The sequence below is a fragment of the Myodes glareolus genome, chromosome X (assembly GCF_982192425.1).
Source record: "Myodes glareolus chromosome X, mMyoGla1.1, whole genome shotgun sequence".
NCBI classification, from domain to species: Eukaryota; Metazoa; Chordata; class Mammalia; order Rodentia; family Cricetidae; genus Myodes; species Myodes glareolus.
Window position 1 is genome coordinate 27643547 of NC_142053.1, and position 27325 is coordinate 27670871.

Sequence of the window (27325 nt, forward strand, 5' to 3'; positions counted from 1 at the left end):
CTTACAGGTGAACAGTGTTGTGACAGTTTTTTATGTGCATAGCCAGCTCCCTCCGCAGGTCCTCAGGCTTGCACAGTAGGCGCTTTACCCAGTGATTCTAGCCCTGGCAAATTAATTTTAAAAAAATTCTATTTTCCTCATAGCAGTTTTATGTATTGTTTTAATGTCAGTTATGTGCTAGATACATAGAGACATACATACATAAATACATACATGCATGCATGCATACATACACACACACTGGTGAGATGTTCCAGTTGGTAAAGGTGTCTGATGACTTAAATTCTTGGAACACACTTAAAAGTGGAAGGAGAGAATCAACTCCAGAAAATTGTCCTCTGACCTTCCCACATGTGCTATTGTACACATACACACACACACACACACACACACACACACACACAGAGAGAGAGAGAGAGAGAGAGAGAGAGAGAGAGAGAGAGAGGGAGGGAGAGGGAGAGAGAGAGAAAGCAAATGCTGCTCTGGGACACTCGTTCAGAAATGTACTTGTTGCAAGCATGACTGAGGCTTTGCTTGCCCTGGGTGATTCGGCTCTAATTGGACACGTCAGGCTCTTTGCCTGAGTACAAAGGAGCAATTGACAGTGGTTGAAACTGAATCCAGTAGCTTTAAAAACTTGTGGCGTACTGTACTGTTTTTGTGGTCGGGAAACTGAACTGATTCTGTGTTTATCGAGGAGCTACAAATGAGAGAAAACCCATAGTTGTGGATGAACCTTTAAGCACAGCCAATGTGAATTTCCCGATGACTGTGGAAGGTCACCTCACACAGAGTGACTCCTGTTGTGTCGGGTAAAAGGTGAAATGCTCACCCAGAATTTCAACTTCCTCTTCTGGTCACATTTCAGGGTGGAGAGATAAGATTTTTGTCTGTGCCCTTAGGGAATAACGAAATGCTCCTGAAGGGGTGTGGTTTCAACTCTGAGCTGCAGGGCAAGGCCATAGGTCTCAACGTTTATTTTTAGGTGTCTCAGAAAGGAAAGGATTTGGGGGTTGAGGGCACTTTGGACCAGTTGCTCCACATTCCACTGTCTGAGTAAGACAGAAAAGAGAGCAGATAAATGGGCAGAAATTAGAATTGATCTCCATGGCAATGACTTGCTTCAGCTGGCTCCATAGCTAGGTGTTTAAAGGGGGCTGCCTAGTCCCCCACGTGCATGGTTTTGTAGATAAATAGACTCAGAGAGAGAAATCACGCATTCAGGTACAGATTTTATGCATTAGGCCCCTTTAAGGGAAGTTTTGTTAGAGACACAGGCTGGGTCAAAGCCATTATAATATCTAAGAGTCTTCAGGTATACCTGTCTTGACTTGGGCTGCTCAGGTAGCTGAGGACAATTCTCTCTCTTGGCGTGACTGTTCCTTATTGGCAATAGTCTCTGATCAAGTTAATCGTGAGTCATTTCTCCCCTACTTGTGTCTATGGCTTTAATGAAAGTTAAATTGTCGTGTAATCTATACTTGGCTTCCTGTTTGCAAAGAAAATGGACAGAGGTACTTAGACTGTGTGAGCCTTGGGAGCTGGGGAGTTTATTCAAGAGTTTTCTGTGAGGAGACACAGATGCCTGCCCTATTAGAGGAACTGACTCCCGGTATCTTTTGTTTAAATGTATTTATCTTGAAGTACAAGCACTTTTCAGGAAATCTATCTTTGTGGCAGTTAGAGCACATCCCTCGCTTCTGTTTGAAGCCGAGATCATATTTATCGGTCTCCTAGGCAGGCCCTTTCTCTCTCTGCTCATCGTTTAAATGTAGGCGGTTTCCCTGGGCTCCAGCCTTGGCTGCCTTTCACCCTAGATGCCCATCACTTTCAAATGCTTCTCCCCAACGCAGACCCCACCTAGTTTTCCAGTCGCTCGCTGATCACCTCACACTCAGAACACTAACTGACACGCTCCTGTCTCCTCCCCGCATCTGTCATTCACTTGTATGTCACAACGAACGAAGATTTTAACTTCGCTGCCTGTGTGAGCTCCCGTGTCTGACACTGCTGTGTGATTCTTGTAGGCTTTCCTACCTCTTCCTGTCCATCTGTCCTGAAGGGCTTGTGAAGGAAACAGATTCTACCATCTCTGAGGATGTATTCTATGAAGAAGAAGAAAAGAGCCAAATAAATGGATGCTAAAAGTAATGCAAGATAAATCCGAGAAAGGAAGTTTAGACTGTCTGTACGCAGTTTTGTTTACAGGGAGCTGGGGAAATACTTCCCTTCACAAGTGCACGTTGATGAGACGGACCAGAAGGAAATCAGAGAGCAAACCCCACAGCTCCCTGGGGGCAGGGTCCTGATAGAGCAGCGAGCACACAGACACTGTGGTGAGGAAGGCGCTAGATGGGTTAGAAAAATAACCAAGGAAGGATGTGGGACTTGGAGCAGTAACCTGAGGGGGAAAGGCAAAAATAGTAAAAGACAAGGTCACAGACGTGGGAAATGAGAGTCAAGGGAGTCATGCCTTGTAGGGTAGGGGTTTGTAGGTCAAGGCGTGGAGTCTGCTGTGTTCATTGCCTTGGGCCAGATTCTCATCAATTCCCTCCAGGAGTTCTCTAAGGGCTTGTCGAGTGGAAGCCTTAGAAAGGATGCAAATCCAGACTGGACAGAGCTGCTGGACTCTGCCGCCATCTCTAACATACTGCTCCAAATCTCTATCAATTGGCGTCACTATGAACCTTGTCTCTTTAAGTAACTCACGCTGTCTGTTTTGTAGAGGTTGGACTTTTCAGGAATTGAGCCTGATGTAAAGCCATTTGAAGAGAAGTGCAACAAGCGTTTCCTGGTGAATTGCCATGATTTAACGTTCAATATCGTCGGTCACATTGGAGACAATGCAAAAGGACCCCCCACAAATGTATGTATGACCCTTCCATCTCCTGCCCTGCATCCAGCATATTGAAGAATCGCTTTTCTTTTTATGACTAAGGGCTAATTGACAGGACAAACATTCCAGTGTTAAATATTATGATTAATTTGACATGAAGAATTTCATATTTTTCTTTGGCCAAAGTACAAATGTGCTCTCATCTTGAGAGGATTCCTGCAAGTCTTATCTACTAGGATGGCAGATGGGAAAGGTGCAACCTTTTCAGGAGTGCCGTGTCCCCAGAATCTGAAGGAAATATCCCTCACATTGGATTTGACTAAGGAATAGGAATTCTTCTGGAAAATTGGTTCATGGCAGTGAATTAGTGTCCCCAAGCCCTAGTGTGGCATACATGCTATGCAGTCTGCTAGGCTAACTTACTGTTCTATAGAATGACATTCACTTTTGGTCTGTATAAATATTAGGTGTCCTGAATCGAGGAGGTCAGAAATACTTGCTTCCGTAAATGTCAAATCTTCAAAGACACCGTATTTAATGTTCATCTTTATTTTAGGTTTCTAGTTTCAGAACTATCAAGTAACGATGAATTCTTTCACAAAGTAGCTAAAATCTACCGGAGCACTTTTCTGCCGGTAAAGGGTTAATCTTCATGCCACCTGCATGAGATTTCTCTTTGTGACCAGCTTTTGAATGCCATCTGTAGGGAGGAATCATGTCTTCCAGATTTGCTGATGGGGCAAAGCATTTTTTGAGTAATTTACTGTTGACTGACATTAGCTCTCCTGAAATGGATAGTCTAGTACATTACAGTGGACCAGACATGGATTTTTTTTTATTTATTAAACATTTCCACCTTTTCCCATCCTCCCATTTCCCTACCACTCCCCCCTCCCTCCTCCTCCCTCTCCAGTCCTAAGAGAAGTCAGGGTGCCTTGCCCTGTGGGAAGACCAAGGTCTTCCACCCTCCATCCAGGTCTAGGAAGGTGTGCATCCAAACAGACTAGGCTCCCAAAAAGCCAGTCCATGCAGTAGAGACAAATCCCAGTGCCATCATCATTGGCTTCTCAGTCTGCCCTCATTGTCAGCCACATTCAGAGAGTACGGTTTGATCACGTGCTCGTTCAGTCCCAGTTCAGCTGGACTTGGTGAGCTCCCATTAGATCAGTCCCACCGTCTCAGTGGATGGACGCACCCCTTGTGGTCCTGACTTCCTTGCTCATGTTCTCCCTCCTTCTGCTCCTCCTTCTGCTCCCATGTGGACCTTGGGAGCTCAGTCCAGTGCTCCAGTGTGGGTCTCTGTGTCTATCTCCATCCATCACCAGATAAAGATTCTAAGGTGATATGCAAGATATTCATCGGTGTGGCTATAGGATAGGGCCACTTCAGGCTTCCTCTCCTCAGCTGCCCAAGGAACTAGCTGGGGACATCTCCATGGACACCTGGGAACCCCTCTAGAATCAAGTCTCTAGCCAACCCTAAAATGGCTCCCTTAATTAAGATATCTTCTTCCCTGCTCCCATATCCACTCTTCCTCCATCTCAACCATCCTCTTCCCCCAAGCTCTCCCCAATCCTTCCCTGCTCCCTTCTCTCTCCCCATCTCTGTCACCAGACAGGGATTTTTAATATGATCTGTAAGTTAGCGTTGTTTTAGGAGTCGTCAGTAAATGTATAGAGATTTAAATTGTATTTATAGATTAATTTTTTTTAGATGAAACTTTTGAATTCTGCACATCTTTTAAAACATTGTGACTTGTAAATTTTGGGGAATTTATAATTTGAGAATTTGCACTTGAAGAATGACTAGCCTTTTATTTCTCAGTGCCTTTTATTTGATGCAGAGTAACAGTAGTGCAATTTTAGCTAAATAATGAACCGGGACGGTAACATAGTGACTCAAACTTAAAGAAAAAACACTCATTTTGCAATCTATCTCCCAAAGACTTAATTTTAAAATGTCATCTGTCTTCCTTTCTAGGTTGAGCCCTTTTTCATCAATCTTGCCTTATTTGATGTAAAGAACAATTGTAAAATTTCAGCTGACTTTCACGTAGACCTGAACCCGCCCTCTGTCCGTGAAATGCTTTGGAGCACCTCCACCCAGCTGACCAATGATGGGAACGTAAAAGGCGTTTCACCCGAGTCTCTCGTCCACGGAATTGCCGAGTCGCAGTTATGCTACATAAAGCAGGTGACTGTTGATCCTGGGCTCTCGCAGCACACTCACAACAAAAAGAGAAACATCTTTGCCTTCCTTCGTGGTTTCAGGCACTTTTCTTAGAAGATCTGGGGTAAAGACAGGATTCGAACCTAGACCTGAAAGATCTCAATCAGTAGTAGTAGATAGCCTGCATTGTAGCTAAGTTCTACGATACATACCACCTCCACAAGCACTACCAGATCCTGGGGGTTGTAAATACAAGGAGTGGGCCGGGAGTGGGGCTAAGTTCTTCAGAAGAAAGGGACAGGGAAGGGGTTAAGAGTCACCCTGGGAAAGAGGACATATCCACTCTTCAGTGGTGAGGAAGGATTAGACCAGAGCCCTTGTCACAAAGAGACTAAACTCCCAGTGGCTTTCTTTAGCCACTTTCTATATCAGAAGATGGGATATACTAGAAAGTTATGGGGGCAAAGGTGGAAAAAACCTCAAAGATTGTACCCTTCCTTTACTTGGAGCCCTTGTCAGTAAAGGGCTCCTAAGAGCTAGGAAGATGGCTCACCACATAAAGTACTTGCTGCTCATGTGTGAGAACCAGAGTGGATCTCTAAAAACAACAGAATTCAGGTGGGCATAGTGGCCTTTCTGTAATCCCAGCCCATAGACAAAGGATCCCAGAGACAGAGACAAGATATTCTGGAGCAAGGCGACTCTTTAGACTAATCAACATGGTGGGCTCTGGGTTCAGTTAGAGACCCTGCCTCAGGGTTTAAAATGGAGAGCTATCAAGGAAGACACCTGGTATCAACTTGGGCTCCTACATGCACATACACATGTACCACGTATGCATGGGAACACACAAATCTTCATACAGCACACGTGCACCCACACAAGAAATGGGCTTCTCTATGCCTCTGGACCTTCTCTAGTGTGGAAGCAGTGACAGCTTCGGCTTCCTATGGCCCTTATGGGGATCAGACAGGTTGTAGCATCCCCAGAAAGCACCTTGCTTGGTGCAACACATGTTCTCAGTGCAGTGTGCCTGCTATGGGTAGCGCCAATAACAGTGACCTTAGATAAAGGAGAGAGAATATTGCTTTTATAAGTTGCCAGATAGTATTAAAGTATATTATTCATTGCTGGTATCAGTGTGGGAAAATGCCAAGATGGCTGGAATGGGGAATGGTAGGTCCTCAGCAAATGCTTGCAATATTGGTTATTCTAGCTACCTACATCATGTGACATACTGAAAGCGCAGGGTGTGTGTTCTTTTTTCCATCTCCTACGAAAACATCTCTGAACCCGTTTCTGAATCCTTTAAACATATACATAACTAGTGCCTTTAATTTAAAAAATGAAGGTAGAATGAGCTCAAGCATATAGATAGTCAGGCATAAGTTATTTAGCATGAATTATACTTATTCAGGCACAGTAGTATATACCACCTGCTTGGGAAGGTTGAGGCAATGGGATTGCTGGAACTTGGGAACTCCAGGCTAGCTTGGCCAACATAGCAAGATGGATAGGTGAAAGGGAGGGAGGAAGGGAGCGAGATAGGAACGGGGGAAGTCAGGCAAGAAGGAAGGAATGACTTGGGCAGTGGTAGTGGTGGTGGTGACGCTCACACCTTTAATGCCAGCACTCGGCACGCAAAGGCGAATGGATCTCTGAATTTGAGGTCAGCCTGGTCTACAGAATGAGTTCCAGTACAGAAAAAGCTGTTACAACACAGAGAAACCTTGCTTCGAAAAAACCAAAAAGAAACAAGAAGAAGAAAGAGGAAGAGGGAAGGCAAGGAGGGAGAAGTCGAGGAAGGGCAAGGGGAGGGGAAAGGAAGGTGGAAAATGGGAAGGAGAGAAAATGAAAAAAAAATGGAAATGGAAGAAAAATCGAAAGGGAAACATTTATAAAAGCAAATAAATGCAAATGGGAAACCGCTATAGACATGGAAGACCTGAATGCTGTACGTGAAACTTTTTGGAATTTATTAACAGACCACGGCTTCCACCAACCAGAAGGCTAAGGATATTGTCAGATAGCATCTGAGGCCACTGCATCGGTTCTTTGACACTGCTGTAGTCCACCTACCTGATGGCCCCACCAGTGGATTTGAAATATGTATTACTTTATGACTTCCTTTCCTCTGTTTCTATAGAAACTTCACAACATTGTCACCACATTGAAAGATGGAAATTTGGGTAACCCGAATCTTTGTTACCAGGCCATATTGCCAGATATAATAACAGAACCAACTGTCTCCTATCCCCGTAAGAATAATTTAAAAATTACAAATCTACTGGGCTCAGAGTCTGCCAAGCAGACCTTCTGCAAGGGCAGCTTGGATGGTCTGTTAGCCCAGCTCACAGTTCAGGCAGCATGTTTCCAGCAATACCAGAGCCAAGTTCTCTGACTTGATCCAGTTTTGATGGGCTACCCTAGTGTTGACCAGACATCCAGTGTATTTTATTTCATTTAGTCCATATAAGATGTTTTTGATAGCACTGTTACTCTTAGAGCCATCATTTTATGGGTTAGAAACCTGAGGTGTAGAAAAGGTAAGAATTGCCTAAGCTGATGGATGGCCAAGCCAGAATATGAGCCCAGGCTGTCTAGCTCCTCACCCATATTTTAAATACCTTGTTCTATGTTTTCTCGTGCTTACTGCTTGGAAATTTATCACCCAGTCTTTCTAGAAGCTCTTTGACTTGGGGAGAGAGAGGACATTGCTAACCTTGCGAACTGTTTTCTGTTGTGCTCTGTCAAACTCAGAAGCTCCAGTTTGGAATTAATGAGATGATGTGTCTGAAGTACCTTGAAAGCTAGAAAACAATATATTAATACACCAAACAGGAAAATAAAACGTGGTAAATACCTGGTGATGGAGTATTCTACTCAAATTCGTTTGCTTATTGAAGTGAGAGGCAAAAACCACTAAAACACACATTCAAAGAAAATAGTGTAACTTTGGCTGCAGCTGCGTCCCCCTTTCCATTGACAGCACCAAGCTTTGAAACCACAGAGTTTTCCATAATATGGTTTAGGACGTGTGTGTGTGTGTGTGTTCCTGTATATGTCCATCAGGGTGTGCATGCGGATGTGGAGGTCAGAGGTCAATGATGGTGTCGTCCTCAGTCATTCGCTACCTTCTTTTTTTCTGTTTAAAAGAGACTTTAATTTGTTGTTTTTAACCATGTGTATATGTTGAAGTGTGCCTATATGGGTAAATACATGAGTGTCCGTGTAGGCTCTTGGAGCTGGAGATACAGGCAGTTGTGACCCCCACTCCCAACATGGGTCCTGGGAGCTGAACTCTTGGCCCTTGCAAGAAGAGCTTAAGGCAGCTTTCTACCCCTCCACTTTATTTTTTGAGTCAGCATCTCTTGGTGAAGCTGGGAACTCTTCCATTCAGCTGGACTAGTTAGCCAGTGAACTCCAGCAATCTTCCCGTCTCCTCCCCAGCACCAGGACCCCAGACCTTCTCTGGGCTTTATGTGACAAATTCAGGTGCTCCTGGCCTTATGTGACAAACACTTTACCCCTGGCTACCTTCTCAGCCCCAGCTGCTGAGTTTTCCCATTAGTCGGAGCAGTGAAGTGTGATCTTCCTTCTTCACTGCATTCAGTGTGAATGGTGAGTACCCTGCTTGGTAAGGTATAGCTACTTGCATGACTCACACTATCGTGAGCACATAGCAAGGAAACCAGCACCATGTGTATTGTATTCATTAGGTCTAAGAACACATCTTGCCAAAGAGACAAACAGAAGGAGCTTGGCAGCATAGTGAGTCTTGTATGTCAGGGACTGAACCCAGGTGCAGCTAAGGAACTAGGAACTGCGTTTGGGAAGATACATTGGAAGCAGCCAGTATTATCCTCCGAACATGGTGGCGCAGACCTGGGATACTAGTGTTCCAGCATTCAAGTGACAGGGGAAAGAGGGTTGTTTCGAGTTCAAACCTAGCCTGGGCTATAACATAGCTAGACCCTGTCTCAAAAAGTTCCCCAAATGACAAAACTGTTGTACCTATCCCTAGAATCCTGGCCGTGCTCCTATGTTGAATATCAACATTCTGTACTCGTCACACTACAAGCTAGCAGTTGCCAAACAGCCATATGTATGTTGCATAAAAATATCTAACAGAAGCCATTCTTCCCCAGGGAATCTTCTCAGTGACGAATCCACATCCTGAAATTTTTCTGGTTGTGAGAATTGAGAAGGTGCTGCAGGGAAACATCACACACTGTGCAGAACCCTACATCAAAAACTCAGATCCAGTAAAGGTATTCTAAAACACCATTGGTAAATACTCCTGCTTAATAGAGAACGTACCTTATACCAGTATTTTAAATGCCGTTGTCTGTGACTTTTTGATGAAAAAAAATATATTCTCTGAGGACTTTTCACGTTGTGTGCTATAGGAAGCTGTACCTATATCCTCCCCTGTCTGTGATGCCACGAGGCTAGACAGTGAGCACTTACTTCCATCAATGTGTTGACTTCCAAGGGCTGCCCTCCGTTGTGGTCCATTTCATCCTTTATACTTTTTCAGTGTTACTCCTTTCTTCCTTTCTTGCATGATGTACTGACGTATTACTTGGTGGGGATTTTTCATTGTTTTTTTTTTCTGAATGTTCTTAAATGGCCATTTTTGTCATCAAAATCTCTAGCTCCTGGCATCTGATTGTTTAGAAACTGTTTGATTGAATCATGTCCTCTCATGCTATAAATAAGAAATCTGAGCCCTAGGGAAGAGAAGTGTCTGTGGAACAATTCATTCATAGCACCCCAGTTATTGTGTATTTAAGAGCCCATCAATCTACTGTATGTTACATTTTGTTGTATTCGAATAATATTTATTAAGTAGAAGATGCTGAGGAGACATGACTAATTTGTGGGTGAAACACTTTGCAATGTACACAAAAGCCTCTAGCATTTTGTATCCCTAGGGATAAGCATCCAGCCCATGCTTCACAGTCTATTTAGGCCTTATAGACAGCTTATCGCCTTTGCCATCTCTCATTGCTTGTTCAAACAGCAGCTGCTGCCCACATGAGACTGATTGCATTGACTCTTGTCACTTGCGCCTTATCTTGGGAGTAAAAAGGTCAACTGTAGCTAGAACAAACTTCTTCCGTGAATAATGAGGATCTGCCGGCAGCGTGGAAGGAAATACTTGTTAATACCGCCCAAAGTGCTGCCTGCCCAGGGCCGTGGTGCAAAGGATCCCTGCATCTTTCTAGTCTGTGTTCTGTGGAGAAAACAACATACCAAAAAGAATTACTTTTTGGTTAGGGATTTGGCTCAGTCATAGAGTGAAAGGCTCTGGGTTTGATCTCCAGTTACTGGCTACCACACCTCCCCACCACCACCAACAGAATTTTAAAAGAGATACTTTAGTCTTGGAAAATGTGTAGTGGGAATATATTATATTTTAATATTGTATTTATTTATAGATATTTCTTTCTAGATTTTGGTGTTTTATAATGATGACTTTAGGGAAGTTTTGGGGTGAATCCGTGGCAGATTGAACAAATCCACACTCATCTTCTTCCTTCTACCCATAGACAGCCCAGAAGGTACACAGGACAGCTAAGCAAGTGTGTAGTCGCCTCGGACAATACAGAATGCCCTTTGCTTGGGCTGCCAGGTTCGTGGAAACCAAATCCTGACCCTTCTTATTTTCCGTTGTCTGTGAAGTTGGGGACCAGTGTCCTTACCAGTGGTCTATTTCTGGCAGGCCAGCTGTGGCTTGGGGCACTTGGGATGTAAAGCCTTTCTTTAGAACTTCCCATGCTTTCAAGAATCCTTCCAAACCCCTCTTGCGTTTATGCACTCTTGCTTTAGGGAATTGTTTTTGGCTTGGGTTAATCCGATGAATACTACTTAATCTTATATTTTCATACAGCTCATTGCTAAAATGATAGAGTCTTCCCCGAGAGAACTGAAATGTATAATGAATTGTGTACAATATGTCCAGTTTTTCAGTGTTGACTGAGTTTATGGCTTTACAAATTATCATAGAATCATTCTGGGATATGTGCTGAATATTCGATGACAAAGAATGCAGCCATGAAGTGCAAGCTTATAATTAATAGATGTCTCTTTTTCCTGGTGACAAGTTCAGCCAACCCTTTGGCAACAGTGGACGTAGAAGCATACGTTTTCTATGATTCTTATGTTATTGTTGTTTATGAAGGTAGTTCATCCAAATCTTGCAAATCTTCAGGCAATGAGGACTTGAAGCCTGTTTTTTGCTTATCCGCACTTCAAAGTGTAAATTCATCAGCTTGTTTGTGGTACAGCCTGTACAACTGACTGGGAGTTCTTGGGAAAGGGCACCATGTTCTGAATAATTCAATCAATTATGTTCACTGTGTGCTGGGAAGGAGCACGAGGTAGGAGATTCGAAGTGAATCAACTCTTCTCTCACTATTTATAACCATTTCATTTGGGGGAAGGATCTCGAAATGTTTCGTGTGCTCACAGATGAGGAGGCACTATTTTCCTTGTTTTATATACTGGTTGAAGCAAATGATTGCCAAGGATAGGTGAATGGCAAAAACTAATGAGTGTTGCCATCCTAGAAGTAAAGTATGGCTTATAAATATAGACATACAATTACTTATAATGTTTCTACCTTAAAAGTTCATAACTGTTGCTACTACTGCTTATTATTAATACTCTGTTCAGAATACAGAAACTCTGTTCAGAATACACCAATCTAAGAACTTAATACATATTTTGTTTATTTATTTATTTTTGGAAATACGGTTTTGCAGTGTAACTTTGCTTAGCCTAGAGCTCACTATTGTTAACCAGTCTAGCCTTGAACTTGCAGCCCAGTTTACGCCTCTGACTTCGGAACGAAGGGGATTGTACAGGTGCACTGCCACGCCTGGTCTAATGTTTATTTTTTTTAAGAGACAGGTTCCATTCCCCGATCTCTGAGATAAGGACATAGAGACCCAGAAGGAAAGGAAAAAGCAAACGAAACCTGTGCCTAGGTCCTACCGCTTGTGACAGAGTAGAGATCAGGCTATGGGGCTACCCAGTGTTAGCACTAACCCCAGACCACTGTGGTATTCTCCTGCTCCCAGACAGTTACAGGGACTGCTTGATGCTGCTTGGCCACTTGAGAAAACTAATTCTGAAAGTTTCAGAGAGAAACCCCGGTGCCCAGTTCCGGTGAGGAATTCTGCTATTTTCTCCTTCCTGGAATGTTTCCATCAGCAGCAGTAGCAGGAATTTACTCTGAAGGTTTGTCCAGAGCGTTTCAAAAGTGTATGACAAACCCCTGTTACCAGAAAGAAATGCTTTAAAGTGGGAGCAGTGGGCTCTGCTGAGGAGAATCGGGGTTCTGGCTATTGCTACATCCTACTTCCTATATTACTAACAGTGCATTAGGTGCTTGTATATTGCTTTCCGTTGTAATAGGAAACCGGCTGCGTAAAATGGTAGAAGAGGCGGGGTGCGGTGGCGCACGCCTTTAATCCCAGCACTCAGGAGGTGGAGGGAGACAGGCAGATCTCTGTGAGTTCGGGCCAGCCTAGTCTACAAGAATTAGTATCCAGGACTAAGATTCAGTGTAAGTTTTATCAGTTTATGGTGATGAAACATCACTTTTGATAAGATACATTTTAAGAATCCACCTTAAAGCCAGGCAGTGGTGGCTCACGCCTTTAGTACCAGCACTCGCGAGGCATAGAAACAGGCAGACCTCTGTGAGTTCAGTGCCAGATTGGTCTACAAGAACTCATTGCCAGGATAGGTTTCAAGCTACAGAGAAACCCTGTCTCAAAAACAACAACAACAACAAAAAATCCACCTTAATAAATGTTCACAAATGTAACGACCACTTTAACCATGACCGATAAGGTATATAAGGAATTTTTCTCCCTAGAAAGGTTCTTCATGGACCTGTCCAGTCACCATTGCACCCCCACCTGCCCAGGCAACCACCCAGCTGATTGTCACAGTAGATAAAATTTTATCTGTTCTGAGCTCATCATAAAAGTGGAATCCGGCAGCATATACTCTTGGGGTTGGTTCCTTATGCTCAGTGCATTTTTGGGGTTCCTCCATGTTGTGTGGAATTCCTTTTAAGTATTTTGGGTGGCATTCCGCTGTGTAATACACCAGTGTATTCCCTCCTTTACTAGTTGATGAATTTCTGATTTATTACCAGTGTGGAGCTGCAGCCAGTGAATCTGTTAGGCACATCCAGGTACCACATGGAGCCATGCCTGGAAGCCGAACAGCATTGCTGTAGCGTCGGTGCTGGGTACTTCCCTTGGTGAGAGCCAGCAACGCTCTCACAGTTTTCTGTTCTCGCTAGTACTCGTTGAATTTATTGGCACTTCAGACTTTGTCTAAAAAGCTCTTGTACTGCTCTTCTAGACCCGTTTTCAAAGACATTCAGGGCTCTCTGGATCTGGACGGGAGATTTTCCCCTTTGTACAAGCAAGACAGTAGCAAGCTTTCAAACGAAGACATTCTCAAGCTGCTATCAGAATACAGGAAGTAAGTGTGTGATATTACTGTGCTAAATGAATAGAATGCATGAGTTATTGATTCCTTAAAGGAATGAATGGGAGTTTGAGTTATATGCGGACAGAACTGAATGCTTAACAATTTGAGTTGGATCTCGCGTAGCTAGTGCATTTAAAATCATCATTTTTAGCCCTAAAATATTCTTGCTTTATACCTAGGCCAGAAAAGACGAAATTGCAGATTATCCCTGGACAGCTGAACATCACAGTCGAATGTGTTCCTGTAGATTTACCAAGTAAGAATGTACCGCAAATAAACATTGACAGTTGTAATTGGAGCTTGAGTATTTATCAATAGTTTACTGCAGGTTTGCAGTGTCTTAATTTCCTAGGGCTGCCCTAACCCACAAGGGAAGGAGCTTGCTAGCAGAGGATGTTTGGGGTCACACATTGCAAACTGAGGGCATCCTATATATTGTAAAGGTCCGTACAAAACTTAATTTGTATGAATAGGGAGGAAGCCGGTGCGACTCCGTGGTAGGATGTGGTGGAAACAATGGAACAGGAAGTGGAAGCAGAAAGAATACGAAGAATTGTATAGACTGTGTTAACACCTTAGATTTGCATTTTATTTTAAGTACACTGAGAAACCACTAAAGGATTGTACACAAGGAGCAATAGTCAGTGTGCATTTTAAAGCACGTAACAGGGAAATAGATTATTTTTCATTAAAAAATCATTGAGGGGAATGGGGAGATGGCCCAGTAGTTAGGAGCACTTGCTACTCTTGCAGAGGACCCCACGTTAGGTCCCAGCATCCACATCTGACTGCTCACAACCACTTGTAGCTCCAGCTTCAGGAAATCTGACAACTTGACCTCTCTGGGCATCTGAACACATGTGTATATGTGTATACACACAGATACATGCACACCTGCATGTATACACATACACAAATAAATGATGAGACAAATCTTCAATTATTGGAATATGGGCAGGCGTTTATGCATATGCATATAGATGTTTGTTGCAGCATTCTTTGCATTAGAGGGAACTTGGAAATTAATAGCATCAAGATTGTCAGTGTGCGTCAAGCATTTATGGCACACCAGTACCATAAAACTTGATGCAGTGTTTCAAATTAGTGCTCATAATTTGTAAAATGAGATATCAGATAAAGTCTAAGTAATCAAGATTTAGTTGTACACATCCCATAGGGTTTTCATTTTGCTATGGAGAATGTGCCCAGAAAGAAGAGTAAAGGACTCCACACTCACATGGCCACGCTAGTTATCTGTGGGTGGTGGAATGACCGATTACTATTGTGAACTTCTGTTCTGTTGCCTCCAGAAGTTCTGTTATTAGTATGTATTGCCTTAGTAATCAGAACAAAAAGTGCAACCAGAATGCTGTCTTAGGCCCACTTTAGCCCGGGCCTTTGTCCGTCCACATGGCTCTCTGTCTACAATAAAGACAGTGTCCCAGCCCTACGCATTGCTCATAACCTTTACTACAGTGGCAGGGTCACAAACACATGTGGCTAAACTGCACAAATACTCTGTGGCTTTTATTGTATTATTGGTAGCACATCGTAAGGTCTAGAATTTCAAAAGGCTCCCATTATTTCCTTAGTGAAACTTTGCACCTGCACTGAGTTAGCTTTTTAAAAGTGTCTCTCCATGAGCTAATTGGAAGCATAAATTTACTCTCATTGCTTTCCCCGATACCAATAAAAACTTTGCAGCGAAAGCTAAAATTGCAGCCGCAGGAGGGAAAACGCAGTGAGTTTCTTTGAGAGTTTAAATTTATCAAAATTATGATGTGTTATATTTGGCAAGTCATTAGATGTTGAGAGTGAAGTAGCAAGTCATGTCTGGCATGAAGGTCCTCTTAAACTAAACTCAGTGCTCCACTCTGTCCTCTTCTGCATCTTAGAGTTAGTTGACTTTTTGTCACCAACTAAGAATTCTGTTTTGAAATCGTTTTTTGCAAACACGTATATTTTCGCAAATGCGGGAATGTGTTAGTGACTGTTGAATTACATGTGCTCCGCCTGCTTACTTTTTTCCTACCGTAGATTGTATTACCTCTTCATATGTGCCCCTGAAGCCCTTTGAAAAGAACTGTCAAAATATTACTGTGGAGGTTGAAGAGTTTGTGCCAGAAATGACAAAATATTGCTATCCGTTCACTATTTACAAAAACCATCTGTATGTCTATCCCTTACAATTGAAGTACGACAGCCAGAAATCGTTTGCCAAGGTAAGGACACCATACATTCTTGGCATCTGCAGTGCTGTTTGTCATCGACTCGCTGTGTGACTCACTTTGGCTGTTTCATGGTTGTAGGCCAGGAACATTGCCGTCTGTGTGGAGTTCCGGGATTCAGATGACAGTGACGCATCAGCGCTAAAGGTTTGTTCTGCTGCTGAGCAGTGTGTCTTTCGGGAGGCGATTGTAGGGATGAAAATCTGAGTGCGTGATGGTTTCGTGCTGTGAGTTTCATGTCTGTAGATTTCAACAAGAACGTGTGCTAGAGTGACAAAGGTAATATTGCATTTTCTACTGTTACGTGTGCACTAAAGAGTTTGGTGAAATGGTCAGATATCACAAAGCGGGGAGGATGTAAGGCCGGGAAGATGGGTAACTTTGGACTGCGGATGTTTATCTATATGGTGGTATTGCTCTGTAGTAGGGTGCTTGCTTAGCATGCACAAGGCCCTGGATTGCATTTTGAAAGAGGGGAGAGTAGACAGGTTGACTTATTCAGTTTTAACATTTGCTTCACTTGACTTTTCATCGCTCTGTGGCCTAATCACAAGATCATTTTTAAAAATGACTCGATAGTTTCTAATGTTCCCTTCAGGGGACCTTATAGTGCCACCATTAGGAGACCTTTAACGCCTTTCTCTTTGAAGCCTGAAGAGACTTTTTGAGCTGACAGACACACAGCATGATGGCTTTGATTTGAGAGCTAGGACTTCTGCTCCACGACTGGCCAAACAGTTACTTCCAAACTTACATCTGTGATCTCTGTAAGGCCGAGTCTCAGTGGCGTTCAGTGCAGCCCTGGATGCCCGGCAGCAGGCAGTGTCTCTGTGGTTTCGCTAGGAACTTTTTCTTTTCAAACCTAGTGATCCAACCCCAAAAGCGTGTAGCCATCAGCAAGTGTGTGTCTGGTTCCTCACTTCTAACCTTAGTCAGCCAAATGGATGAGACACTCAAACCCACTAGAGGAAACTACCCATGCACTCCCAACTACATTGCTGATTACTGTATTCTCCCTATGTTTGAAAGGAACCCCCCTTCTCAAAGAGGACATTAAATGCAATGAACGATTAGCTGGCTCAAACACAGCAGATTCTTTTCTCCCTCTGTTTGTCTCTTCACTAGAAATGAGGACAACCAGTTCCCTTTCTTTCCAGCAGCATCCTTTGATGTACTTCAGAAACCCTTTCGTTACTTCTTGCTAGTTCTTAGAAAATGCCCTGATAACTGTATTTCGGGAGAACTGGCTGTGTACTCATGAAGTCTCAACTCATTTCCTAGCTGGCCTAGAGGCTCACTCCAGAGTAAAGGTAAAGCAGTTAGTCACTTGGCATGCTGGCTTGATGTTCATCCTTCGGCTTATTGGGTCAGTGGAGGTAAAAGAACATCAGAGTGACGTGAAATGGGAACATGCCAAGGAACCGTAGAAAGCCTTACGTCTAATACCAGAAAATGAGTGAGTTTGAAAACAAAAACTGCGCCTCATAAAATGTCACTTTAAACAGTGTAAAAAGAAGCTGGGCACACCTTTCATTCCAGCACTTGAGAGCCAGAGCCGGAGGCAGGAGGCAGGGATGCATGCAGATCTCCATGAGTTGGTGATATGCCTGTGAGTTCCAGGCCAACCAGTGCTGCATATAGTGAACCCTTGCCTCCCAAAGGAAGGCTTTAGAATGCAAGAGAACAGTAAGCTTGTCTGAAGCTTAATAGATATTTGATTTTTTTTTATTTTTAGGTTGTTCAGTTTTAAAAACACCTTTTTACCCCTGAACAAGGAGTGTCCAGAAACTCTTGCTGACTAAGGTTCATCTGTCTGTCATATTACACTCTCTAAGCGAAGAGCCAGAAATGTTACAGAGAAGGTCTCTCTTCTAAAGGAGAAGTGCTACGTGGCTTATCATTGTCGGCTAGTTGCGAATTCATTTCTCTGATGGCCAGACATTGAAAGCATTCCATAGCTGAGTTGAGCACTGTCTGGGGTGGATCTGAAGTGACCATATAAATGCTGGAACACTTACAGGTTCAGGATGGCAGCTGAGTAAACTTGGCCATGACCCCCGACTCGTACTGTCTCTAAATGTGTGTGGGTCTGTAGCACCTTGTTTAAAGACCTGGCTTAGGAGTGACTCTGTTTCCTTCGTTTGCAGTGCATTTATGGAAAACCCGCTGGATCTGTTTTTACCACAAATGCCTATGCTGTGGTCTCACATCACAACCAAAATCCAGAGTTCTATGATGAGGTAAAAACATCATTTCAGTATTTACAGCAGCCCTTACTAATGATTTTTTTTTTTAAAAAAATATTTCAAACCATTCATCTGTCCTTGCAATCCCTGAATGAAAATAGAAAATGTTACGTCCAAAGGCGGGGGGCAGGGTTCTGCCTTCATGGTGTCCTATGATGACAGTGAAAGATATAGTCATCATTTTAAAGGCTTCTCTGAGTTGTGAAAAAATGGGACATAGGTCTCAAAGTGGAGCTGGCATTCTGGCCCTCCATACTGTCATCAGACTGGCTCTATGCCAACACTTTCTCTTTGGGGCTCTTCATTTCCTCAGTTTCCAAATAAGAAATCCAGAGACAGGCCTGGTGCTGTAGGCCTGTAATCCTGGCTGATCTGGAGCGTTGCAAGTTCGAGGTTTGCTTGAGCTGCTTAATGGGAGTGTATCTCAAATAAACATTAAAAGGTAAATACAAGCCAGGCATGGCTACTTACCTGTAATCCCAACATTCAAGAGGCTGAAGCAGGAGGATCAGAAACTCAGGGTCATTCTCAAGGACGTAACAAGTTTGAGGCTGGCCTGGGCTACAGGAAAATATATCTAGAACATTAGTGAAAAGAGATCTGGAGGTGTAGTTCTCAGGTTGAGAACTTGTCTAGTATGCACACGGCTCTGGGTTCAAACCTCAGGGCCAGAAATTAAGAAATTACTTAACTAAATAAATGTGGGTGTAGACTACGAAGCCAGAAATGAGACCACCAGGAGAGAGGAAAGGTGTTGAGGGAAAGGAAAGGTGGAGGGGCAATAGAGAAGCCTGTCAATGAAGTAGAAATGAGGCTTAAAGAGTGGGGGGGGGGGGTAGGGGGAAGCAGGGACTCCGTGGAAGCAGGAGAAACTGTAGAAAAATTGTCTTTGAAAATGCCATAATGAAACTTAATACTTCAAGTGCTAATTTAAAAACAAAGTTAAATAGATAAATTAAGTAAATCCAGACTGGCTTTTCTAAGGGCACGTCTGGCTCTTTCCTTATGGTTTTAAGTGGTAAGGGGCAGCTTGCCTGTATGTGAAGCGTAGGATTGGCAAAGCTGCACAGCTGAGTTCCCCAATCCCACTGGCTGCTCTGCCTACCTCACCGGAATAAAGGGGAGTGTTGCAATATTCCCTTCTAATTTCTCTGGCTCTTTCTTGCTTGCTGCTTCTCTGCCTCTGTATCTCTTTCAATTGTCCAGTGTGCCTCTCTCGCAGCCTCTACGTATTTGCTTATCCAAACCTGCAGACTGCTTTTGATTTCTAGTGTTTGCATGTGACCTGAATGGGCATCCTGGGCCAGATGCTCCTGTCTGCCTGGGCCCTAGAGTCTCCATTCTTGGCTTAGTCTGAATTGTCCCTTCTGCTGTCGGGATTTCTCCCTATCCACCTGCTCCCGTATGAACCCTCCTGCCCCAGCCTTGGACGTCACTCATTCTTTTTTCAATGTACTTTCTCTGGTTCCTTTGGGGGTGGGGAAGGAATTAGTAGTGCCTTGCACTTTTGCTACCCAGGGGGAGATCATGTCCATGTTTATGTGCAGTAGAGCATTAGATGCCCAGATGGCCTGGATACTGTGAATAGGCATGTTCTGTAATGAAGTATATCTGTAACAGACTTTGGTGATACTACTCCAAGCCATGCCTTAAATGTACTATCATTGGACCAAATGTCTATCAACATGCTGTTTCTTATATGTAGCTCTATAGCCAGTGAAAAGAGCTATATCACGTAGTAAATTAGGTATGTTTTTAGAATGTCTAAAATAATAGACTTTTTCATTCATTCTTTAGATATTGACTAGGAAAGACAGAGAACAGTTACTTTCATGTGTATAGGCATGTGTGGCAAATCATTTAAATTTTTAATTTGTCTCTTAATTGCTAATAGGAGGTTGAAGCATGAAATTGGTTTCTAATTAGAAATTCAGTTTCTTATAAACATCTTTTGAACCTAAGTTTTTGAGTCATATTGACTTCTTGTTGTTTTTTCAAGAATAAAGTTACTAGCCAGGTGCTGGTGGCACGTGCCTTTAATTCCAGCACTCAGGAAGCAGAGGCAGGTGGATTTCTGTGAGTTCGAATCCAGCCTGATCTAACCAGCATGTTTTAGGACAGCCAGGGCTTTTACACAGAGAAACCCCATCTTGAAAACCAAGAAAAAAAGACAAAAAGAAAGAAAAAGAAAAAAAAGGGAAGAAAGAAAAATTTTTTTTTCTAGAGAATTTTTTTTTGTGAACTTTGATTTGTGGGTACTCTAATGCCATGGTATTGGCACATTATTTGTAAGGTTTCTTTTTCCATGCACAGAGGAACAATGAATTAGGCAAATGTAGCTTTGCAAATTTAGAACTCATTTGAAATGGATTGCACTGGGTTACAGCATCTTTGGGTGTAAAGATTTTTTTTTAATCTAGTACTTTAGAAAATCATGCTGTAAAGTTGAAACTGGGAGACTCCAGTGAACTATGCAGAAATAAAGTGTTATGTCAACAAAAGTATTAAATCCCCACAACCCAGAAAGAGTCCTGCTGTCAAACTGAAACCAACCAGAAAAATATTTGAAGTATAATTGAAATGATACCCGCTATTTGGCCACTGGGCTTGTCCTTCAGAGAGTGTTTTGGAACAGTATGGTGAAACTGGCCTACATGTCTGCCAGTCCAACCTGACAAGGAAGGCAAAGCAAAACAAAATGTCCTATGTCATTTCCCTCTCTTTTCAGATCAAAATTGAGCTTCCCATTCACCTGCATCAAAAACATCATTTGCTTTTTACTTTTTATCATGTAAGCTGTGAAATCAACACCAAAGGAACAACCAAAAAGCAGGACACAGTGGAAACTCCAGGTATGTGTGCTGCTATTTATTTATTTGTTTACTGTGGTGTTGGGGAGCAAACCCAGGGTCATATGTTCTTTCTGTAGGATAGAAATCTTCTCCTCAAGCTCTCGACTACTGCACTCCTTGACCAAAAAGTACATGTCTGAGTTATAAAGTTTGTTGCTAAGCCATGTACCTTGTGTATACCTGTAGTCTCAACTGCTCAAGAGGCTAAGAGCTGAGGATTACTTGAGCCCAGGAGTTCAAAGGCCAACCTGGGCAACAGCACAGGCTTCATCTGAGAACAGTTCATTGGCAAAAGACAAATTATATGTTGATTTTATTATCGTGTGTATTAAATAGCTTTGTCCAAATGCTCATCAGCACAGCCAGACTCCATTAAGCAACATAAAGTGATAACGCTGCTCTCAGGGAGAAACACATATTATGATACAGTGTTGTTATTTGTTTCATGCAGAATTGCCCTGCAACTAGAATTTTCCAGTTATGCTTATTGTGGAAGAGAAAAGAGAGCCCGGAGCCAGGGACATCTGTGAGCTGGAGGGAGATTAGGGACTGCCTGTTGCTAATGAGAACAGATTTAATGAAGTTAAATAAGCTTTAGCGTCGAGGCACCAGTTGTGATCCCATGTCACGAAGGCTTTAAATAAACCAGTGGAAGACAGCTTTAGAACATCCAAGGACCGTGAGCGTAGCCGGTGCCACTTCCGCTTTGTCAGTGTCAGTGCCTCGGGATGTATCCACTCACCAAATAGTTCTGCATATTTTTTTTTCTGTGACCTATATTAGTAAACACTATAGAGAATGCAGTGAAAAAAATCTAATCTAGTGTTCAGGTTTGTATTGATGTGAAAACACTATAATCACAAAGCAACTTGAGGAGGAAAGGGTTTATTTCAGTTTTGCAATTTGTAGTCCATTATGAAGGGACGTCAGGACAAGAACTCAGAGCAGGAATCTGGGCACAGGAACCAAAGCGGAGACCACACTGCAGTGCTGCTTACCAGCTGGCTCCTTACGGCGTGCTCGGCCTGCTTACTTATATAACTCAGGACCGTCTGCCCAGGCATGGGACGGTCCACAATGCGCTGGCACTCTTCCCTATCAATCATTAATCATGAAAAGGCCCGACAGACTTGCCTAAAGGTCAGTCTGACGGAGGTGTTTTCACAATTGAGGGTCTTTCTTTCCAAATGCCTCCATCTTATGTTGATAGAGAAACCAAACAGGTCAGCGCATCTCTTCATTGAGCATCTCATCTAGTTAACTACATGGGTTTTATGTAGACAGGTCAATCTAGTACAAGACAGATAACAGTGAGCACTGAGAACGTTGTGATACGTGAGCACAGAGGAGTGAGTTGTTCAGCTAGTGGAAGGACAAGTGGCTGGGACTAAGGGGAGGCTTTTAGGAGACAGTATTTGAATACAGTCTTAAAGGCTGGGATTGAGCTTGGCAATGCTATGATGGCGAGAAGGTGGGGCAGTCTGGGATCGAGGGACAGCTTTTACAGAGTCAGAGTAATAAAGGGTATGGACAGAAAACTACACTGTAAGTACTTGGCAAACATTAGCGCCCAGGATGCTGAGTGGGGGACCACAGGATGCCTGATTGAAAAGCACTGTGGAAAGCATTGAAGGCCAGGCTGTGAATTTGACTTTCTTTGTAACAGGCGTGGGAGTATGGAAGGGTTATTTAAACCAGTCTGAGCTGTTTTGGAGGAACATGGGCCAGGAAGCGAAGTGAAGGGCAGTATGAGTTAGAGAAGAAAGAAGGAAGGAAGAATAGAGGTTACACTATGACCATATCAGGAAGGAAGAATAAAGGAGAATTAAAGAAAAGGAAAGTCAAGTGTTTAGGTTCATATCTGTAATTGCAGCACTCAGGAGGCTGAGGCAGGAGGATTGCCATAAGCTTAATCCTAACCTATGCTATAGAGTGTGTTCCTGTCTTTAAAGAAAAAAAAAGGAAGAAAAAGTTTAAATCCTTGCTGTCAGTATCTCTGTTGGTTCCTTATGAATACGTTCAACCATCTGTGGATTAAAAATATTACTTTATATGTGCATATATTTTCATTGTGAATACATGCATACATACATGCATGACTAGGCCAGAAGACTATCCTCACTGTGGTTCCTTAGGTGCCACCCAGGCCTCATTGAGACAGGATTTCTCACTGGCCTGCAAGCCCTAGGAATCCACTTCCCTACAGTACCATCAGGAGCTGGGAATTATCCATCACCACATTTGGCTTTTTTTAATGATCATTCTAAGGACCGAACTCATGTCTTCAGGTTCGCATGGCAAACCCTTTACCTATTGAGTGGTCTCCTGGTCCCTGTAAATGCTATTTTTAAAAATTGCATCTGAAAGCTGGGCGTTGGTGGAGCACACCTTTAAGCCCAGCATTCAAGAGGTAGAGGCAGGCGGATCTTTTTGAGTTCGAGGCCAGCCTGGTCTACAGAGCGAGTGCCAGGACAGTTAGGGCTATGCAGAGAAACCTTGTCTTGAAAAACAAAAACCAAATACAAAATTGCATCTGAAACTGGATGTGGTGGCACACGCCTTTAATCCCAACACTTGGGAGGCAGAGGCAGGTGAATCTCTGAGTGTGAGTCCAGCTTAGTTTACATAGATAGTTCCAGGATAGCCAGGACTATATATAGAGAGACCCTGTCTCAAAATTCCAAAAAATTGCATTTATATTAAATGCAAATAGGCTTCCCCCTCCTTGTTTTTGTCCACTAATCAGGGGAGTAAAACGATTATTTCCATAGCATTTACATTCCAGTAGATAGTATATGTAATCAGGCAATGCTTTGACATATACAGGAGGGTGTGTGTAGGGATGTAAATATGATGCCATTTTACATAGGTGAATCAAGCATGCACGAATTTTAGTGTTTCTGGAGTGATCTTTGACCAGTCAGCCTCCTGCAGATTTCAAGGGATGACTGTGTATTTATTGTACCTGGCAACTATCTGAACTTTCAATATTAGGTAATCAAAAAGAAGATACACCAGTATCTTGGGGACAAGTGAGCTCCCCGAGGGATACCACCAGGCAGCGGGACTGACTATTAAGGATCCTCACTGAAACCACACTTAGTTTAGAGCAGAAGCCTGGAGAGATGACGTCAAAGCAGAACTATGAGAATCCATGCAAGTACTCTCCTCCAGAGTAATAAATTGTAGTTTCCTCATCCAAATTCTAGACAGAAATGGGCAAGATGTTCAGCGAAGCATGAGGTGGTGATTCTTCATGCCACGCATCAATTCTAACTGTCCCCCCTTTAAGTGGCTTCCTACCTCTCTGCCAGATGGCATGCTTGATAGAATATCTTCACAGCTTCCAACGGCTGCCTATGAGTTTCAAGCAAGGGACACACTTGGCCATGCTCTGATAATTCAAGCCGCAGAACTGTCACCTAAGCAGATTCATGCAGGCCGAGGGTGGATTGATGGTTTCTAGGGATGGGGGATGCAGGGGACTTGGGAGTGCTTGCCGAGGTCGGCTGAGTTTCTTTTCTGAGTCTGAAAAATGTCTGCAGTTCCTGTTAATGAAGCGACTGCAAATTCACTAAAACGATTATACACATCATACCCCAGTAAAAACTGCGTGAGGAAAAAGGTTGTCTAAAAGCAAGAATCGTATTTTCCCGGTTTCTAGTTTGGAAGTTTTCCCCCCGTTGGTCAGAATTTCAGAGTATTTCCCATTAGTCAAAGTTTCAGAGCGTCAACAGTGTCATTTCTTTCTTTCCCTCTTTTTTATTTGCCTTTTTCTTTTGTTTTTGAGAGTATAATTACATCATTTCCCCCTTCCCTTTTTCCCTCCAAATCTTCCTATATATCCCTCATTGCTTACTTTCAAATTCATGCCCTTTTTAAATTAATTGATGCTGCATGCATATATTTATATTTATATTTGTATTTATATGTATACATTTCTAAATACCACCTGCTCAGTGTGTTTTCAGGGCTAACTATTTGGTATTGGATAACCAGTTGGCTTACTCTTCCCTAGGGAAGACTATTTCTTCCATTCTCACTCAGCATTCCTTAGTCACTGTAGTTCTTTGTATAGGGTTGAGGCCTTGTAGGCTTCCTGACATTGTCATTTCTAGTGGTCCTTCTGCACACGTCTCTTGCCTGCTTTTTCTGAAAGCAGAGGTCTGGGGGTAGCATGTTTGAAGTAGCACTGGAGAAGATTCTCAGCAGCGATGGCACAGCATCTGTGACAGGCTTCGGTCTACTGAGAGAAAGAAAGCCATGTGTTGGCTGGCTTGTAAGAGTAAAAGTATTTGCCAGATTAAACATGTACATGAAGACATTCTAACCAGATTTGTGTTGACTTCTATGTTCACAGTATAAACACACACATGCACACACATGCATAGGCATTCATGCAAAGAATTTTAAAGACTTGAAAAGCAGTGGATTTGCAAATGCTCTTCATCCAACACCCCAGATCATTTGCTAGAAGTCCATCCAGAGCAAGGTTGGGTTGTTTTTCTTTTCCTTTTACCAGCTGAGTTATAAATACTCAAAGCCCAGAGTAATCTGTATGGTGGAAACACTGACACTATGCAACTTGAGCAACCCAGATGGCTCTGTTTAGTACAGCAACATGATGAGTTTTCTAATAGAAAGCCAAGGTTTCCCTTTGAGGGTAGAAGTGTTAAGAAATGTAGAGATGGCAGGAAACCTCTCAGTGGACTGAAGTCATAAACACTGTCGCCTGACTGCATTTTCCCTCTGCGCCTTCTTTACCTCCAGTCAGGAAAACTCCACCTGTCTAAATGATTGATACCTTTACTACCTTGGATCAATGAGGACCATAGCCTTGACTTACGACCTTAATTTTCCATACTCCACATTTCAGGGTTACCATAAGAGATTTTGGAACACATGGTTGCTGACTGAGATGGTGTCAGCTGTGAAACTTTGAACTTGAAGTAGAAGGGTAGATAAGAGGGACCCGAACTTTCTAAAACACGAGGCTACCCAAACAGCCCTCAGCACAGAGAGATAGTGGTATCAGGGCACATTCTAAACTTAAATATATTCATGTATTATCTGAAACCAGCCCCTCAACTCTCTTAACTGCAAAAGGCTGCGTTACTCCCATTTTCATTGCCAAAGATATAGAGCCAATAACCTTTTAGTAGCTGGGCTGGGATTAGGACACGATCCAAATACATTGTTCCTTCCCTGCTCCACAGTTGCCTGTCACCTGGGCTCCAGCATACAGATCCCTGGGACCATCACCATCTTGCTTTCTGCCCTAGCTTGCAGACGTTTGCATAGCTAATTATATTTGCGATGTCCTTTCTCACGGTTGATCATTGTCTTGGCAGTTGGATTTGCCTGGGTCCCCTTGCTGAAGGATGGGAGAGTTATCACGTGCGAACAGCAGCTGCCAGTCTCATCCAATCTTCCCCCAGGCTACTTGAATGTGAATGACGCTGAGTCAAGAAGGGTAGGGGCATGTCTGCATGTCTGTGCGAGTGATCGCATTTTAGATGTTTAAAAGGAGAACTTTGTTGGCGTGGTTTGGGACAGGAATACCCAAATATGGTCCAAAGGCTGGTCCTCCTTCACAAGGAAAGTTTGTGCTCTGTGTTTATAGCTGATAATTCTACTAACTTTTAAAACTGGATTTGGGGCATGACTGATAAAAACCCTCATGGATCTAAATAGGAAGGAGAAAAAGACAAGGTCTCCTTGGGAGCATGGGGCGGGGGGTCATGGAAGATGGTAGGAAGGGAGGGAAGCGGGGGGGGGGGATGTATAGCGCAATAAAAACAATAAAAAGAAAAAACCCGCATTTATTTAAGTAATTCCTTTTTGGGGTGGTAGTTTATATACATCAGCGGGGGACTGGAAATCTTAAATGATTTTGGACACATTTATCCTAAAGGGCACTTATGTTCTCCAGTAGATCTTTGGATGAACCTAACACTTTCTGAAATCTGTGAGAATGCACAGGTAGTATTGTAGGCTGTTCATGCATTTTTTGCTATAAAATAGATGTTCACGACTGAATTTTCTGTGCAGCAATCGAATGCGGATATCAAATGGGTAGATGGCGCGAAGCCTTTGCTGAAGATTAAGAGCCACTTAGAATCAACCATTTATACCCAGGTAAATTGAAGCATCCAGATTTCTCAATCTGAGTACTGGAATCTGTTTCCTCATTAAACTCGATCATTTTTAATCTCCTACTGCTTGGAGAAATTGAACTCCAAATGGCATGGAGAGGCTCTCATCACCATTTTAAACATGAGAAAAACCGAGGCTAAATCAAAAGAGGCAGTTTTCCCCGAGGCGCAAAAGAACAATTAGGAATTCCAGTTCAAAATGCATATTACATTTTTCTGCCTCCTGCTGTGACCCCACTGTCCAGAAAATCAACTTGTACAGACTTCATAGGGGATAACTGGACTCGCCAGCAGAGTATCATTGCAAAGCTGAGTACTG

At 43.0% G+C, this 27325-nt stretch overlaps 1 protein-coding gene across 2 annotated transcripts in view; it reads left to right on the top strand.

The window, feature by feature from the left end:
- Dock11 (dedicator of cytokinesis 11) overlaps positions 1 to 27325 on the top strand; it is a 186737-nt gene that overhangs the window by 74747 nt on the left and 84665 nt on the right. For both annotated transcript variants that reach the window (XM_087903042.1, XM_087903043.1), the window contains exons 11-22: positions 2726 to 2866; positions 4817 to 5029; positions 9154 to 9276; positions 10561 to 10643; positions 13394 to 13516; positions 13705 to 13781; positions 15563 to 15747; positions 15835 to 15900; positions 17901 to 17993; positions 20728 to 20851; positions 26203 to 26324; positions 26903 to 26989. In XM_087903042.1, the coding sequence (XP_087759168.1) occupies positions 2726 to 2866; positions 4817 to 5029; positions 9154 to 9276; positions 10561 to 10643; positions 13394 to 13516; positions 13705 to 13781; positions 15563 to 15747; positions 15835 to 15900; positions 17901 to 17993; positions 20728 to 20851; positions 26203 to 26324; positions 26903 to 26989 (1437 nt within the window). The remainder of the gene's footprint in view (positions 1 to 2725; positions 2867 to 4816; positions 5030 to 9153; positions 9277 to 10560; positions 10644 to 13393; positions 13517 to 13704; positions 13782 to 15562; positions 15748 to 15834; positions 15901 to 17900; positions 17994 to 20727; positions 20852 to 26202; positions 26325 to 26902; positions 26990 to 27325) is intronic.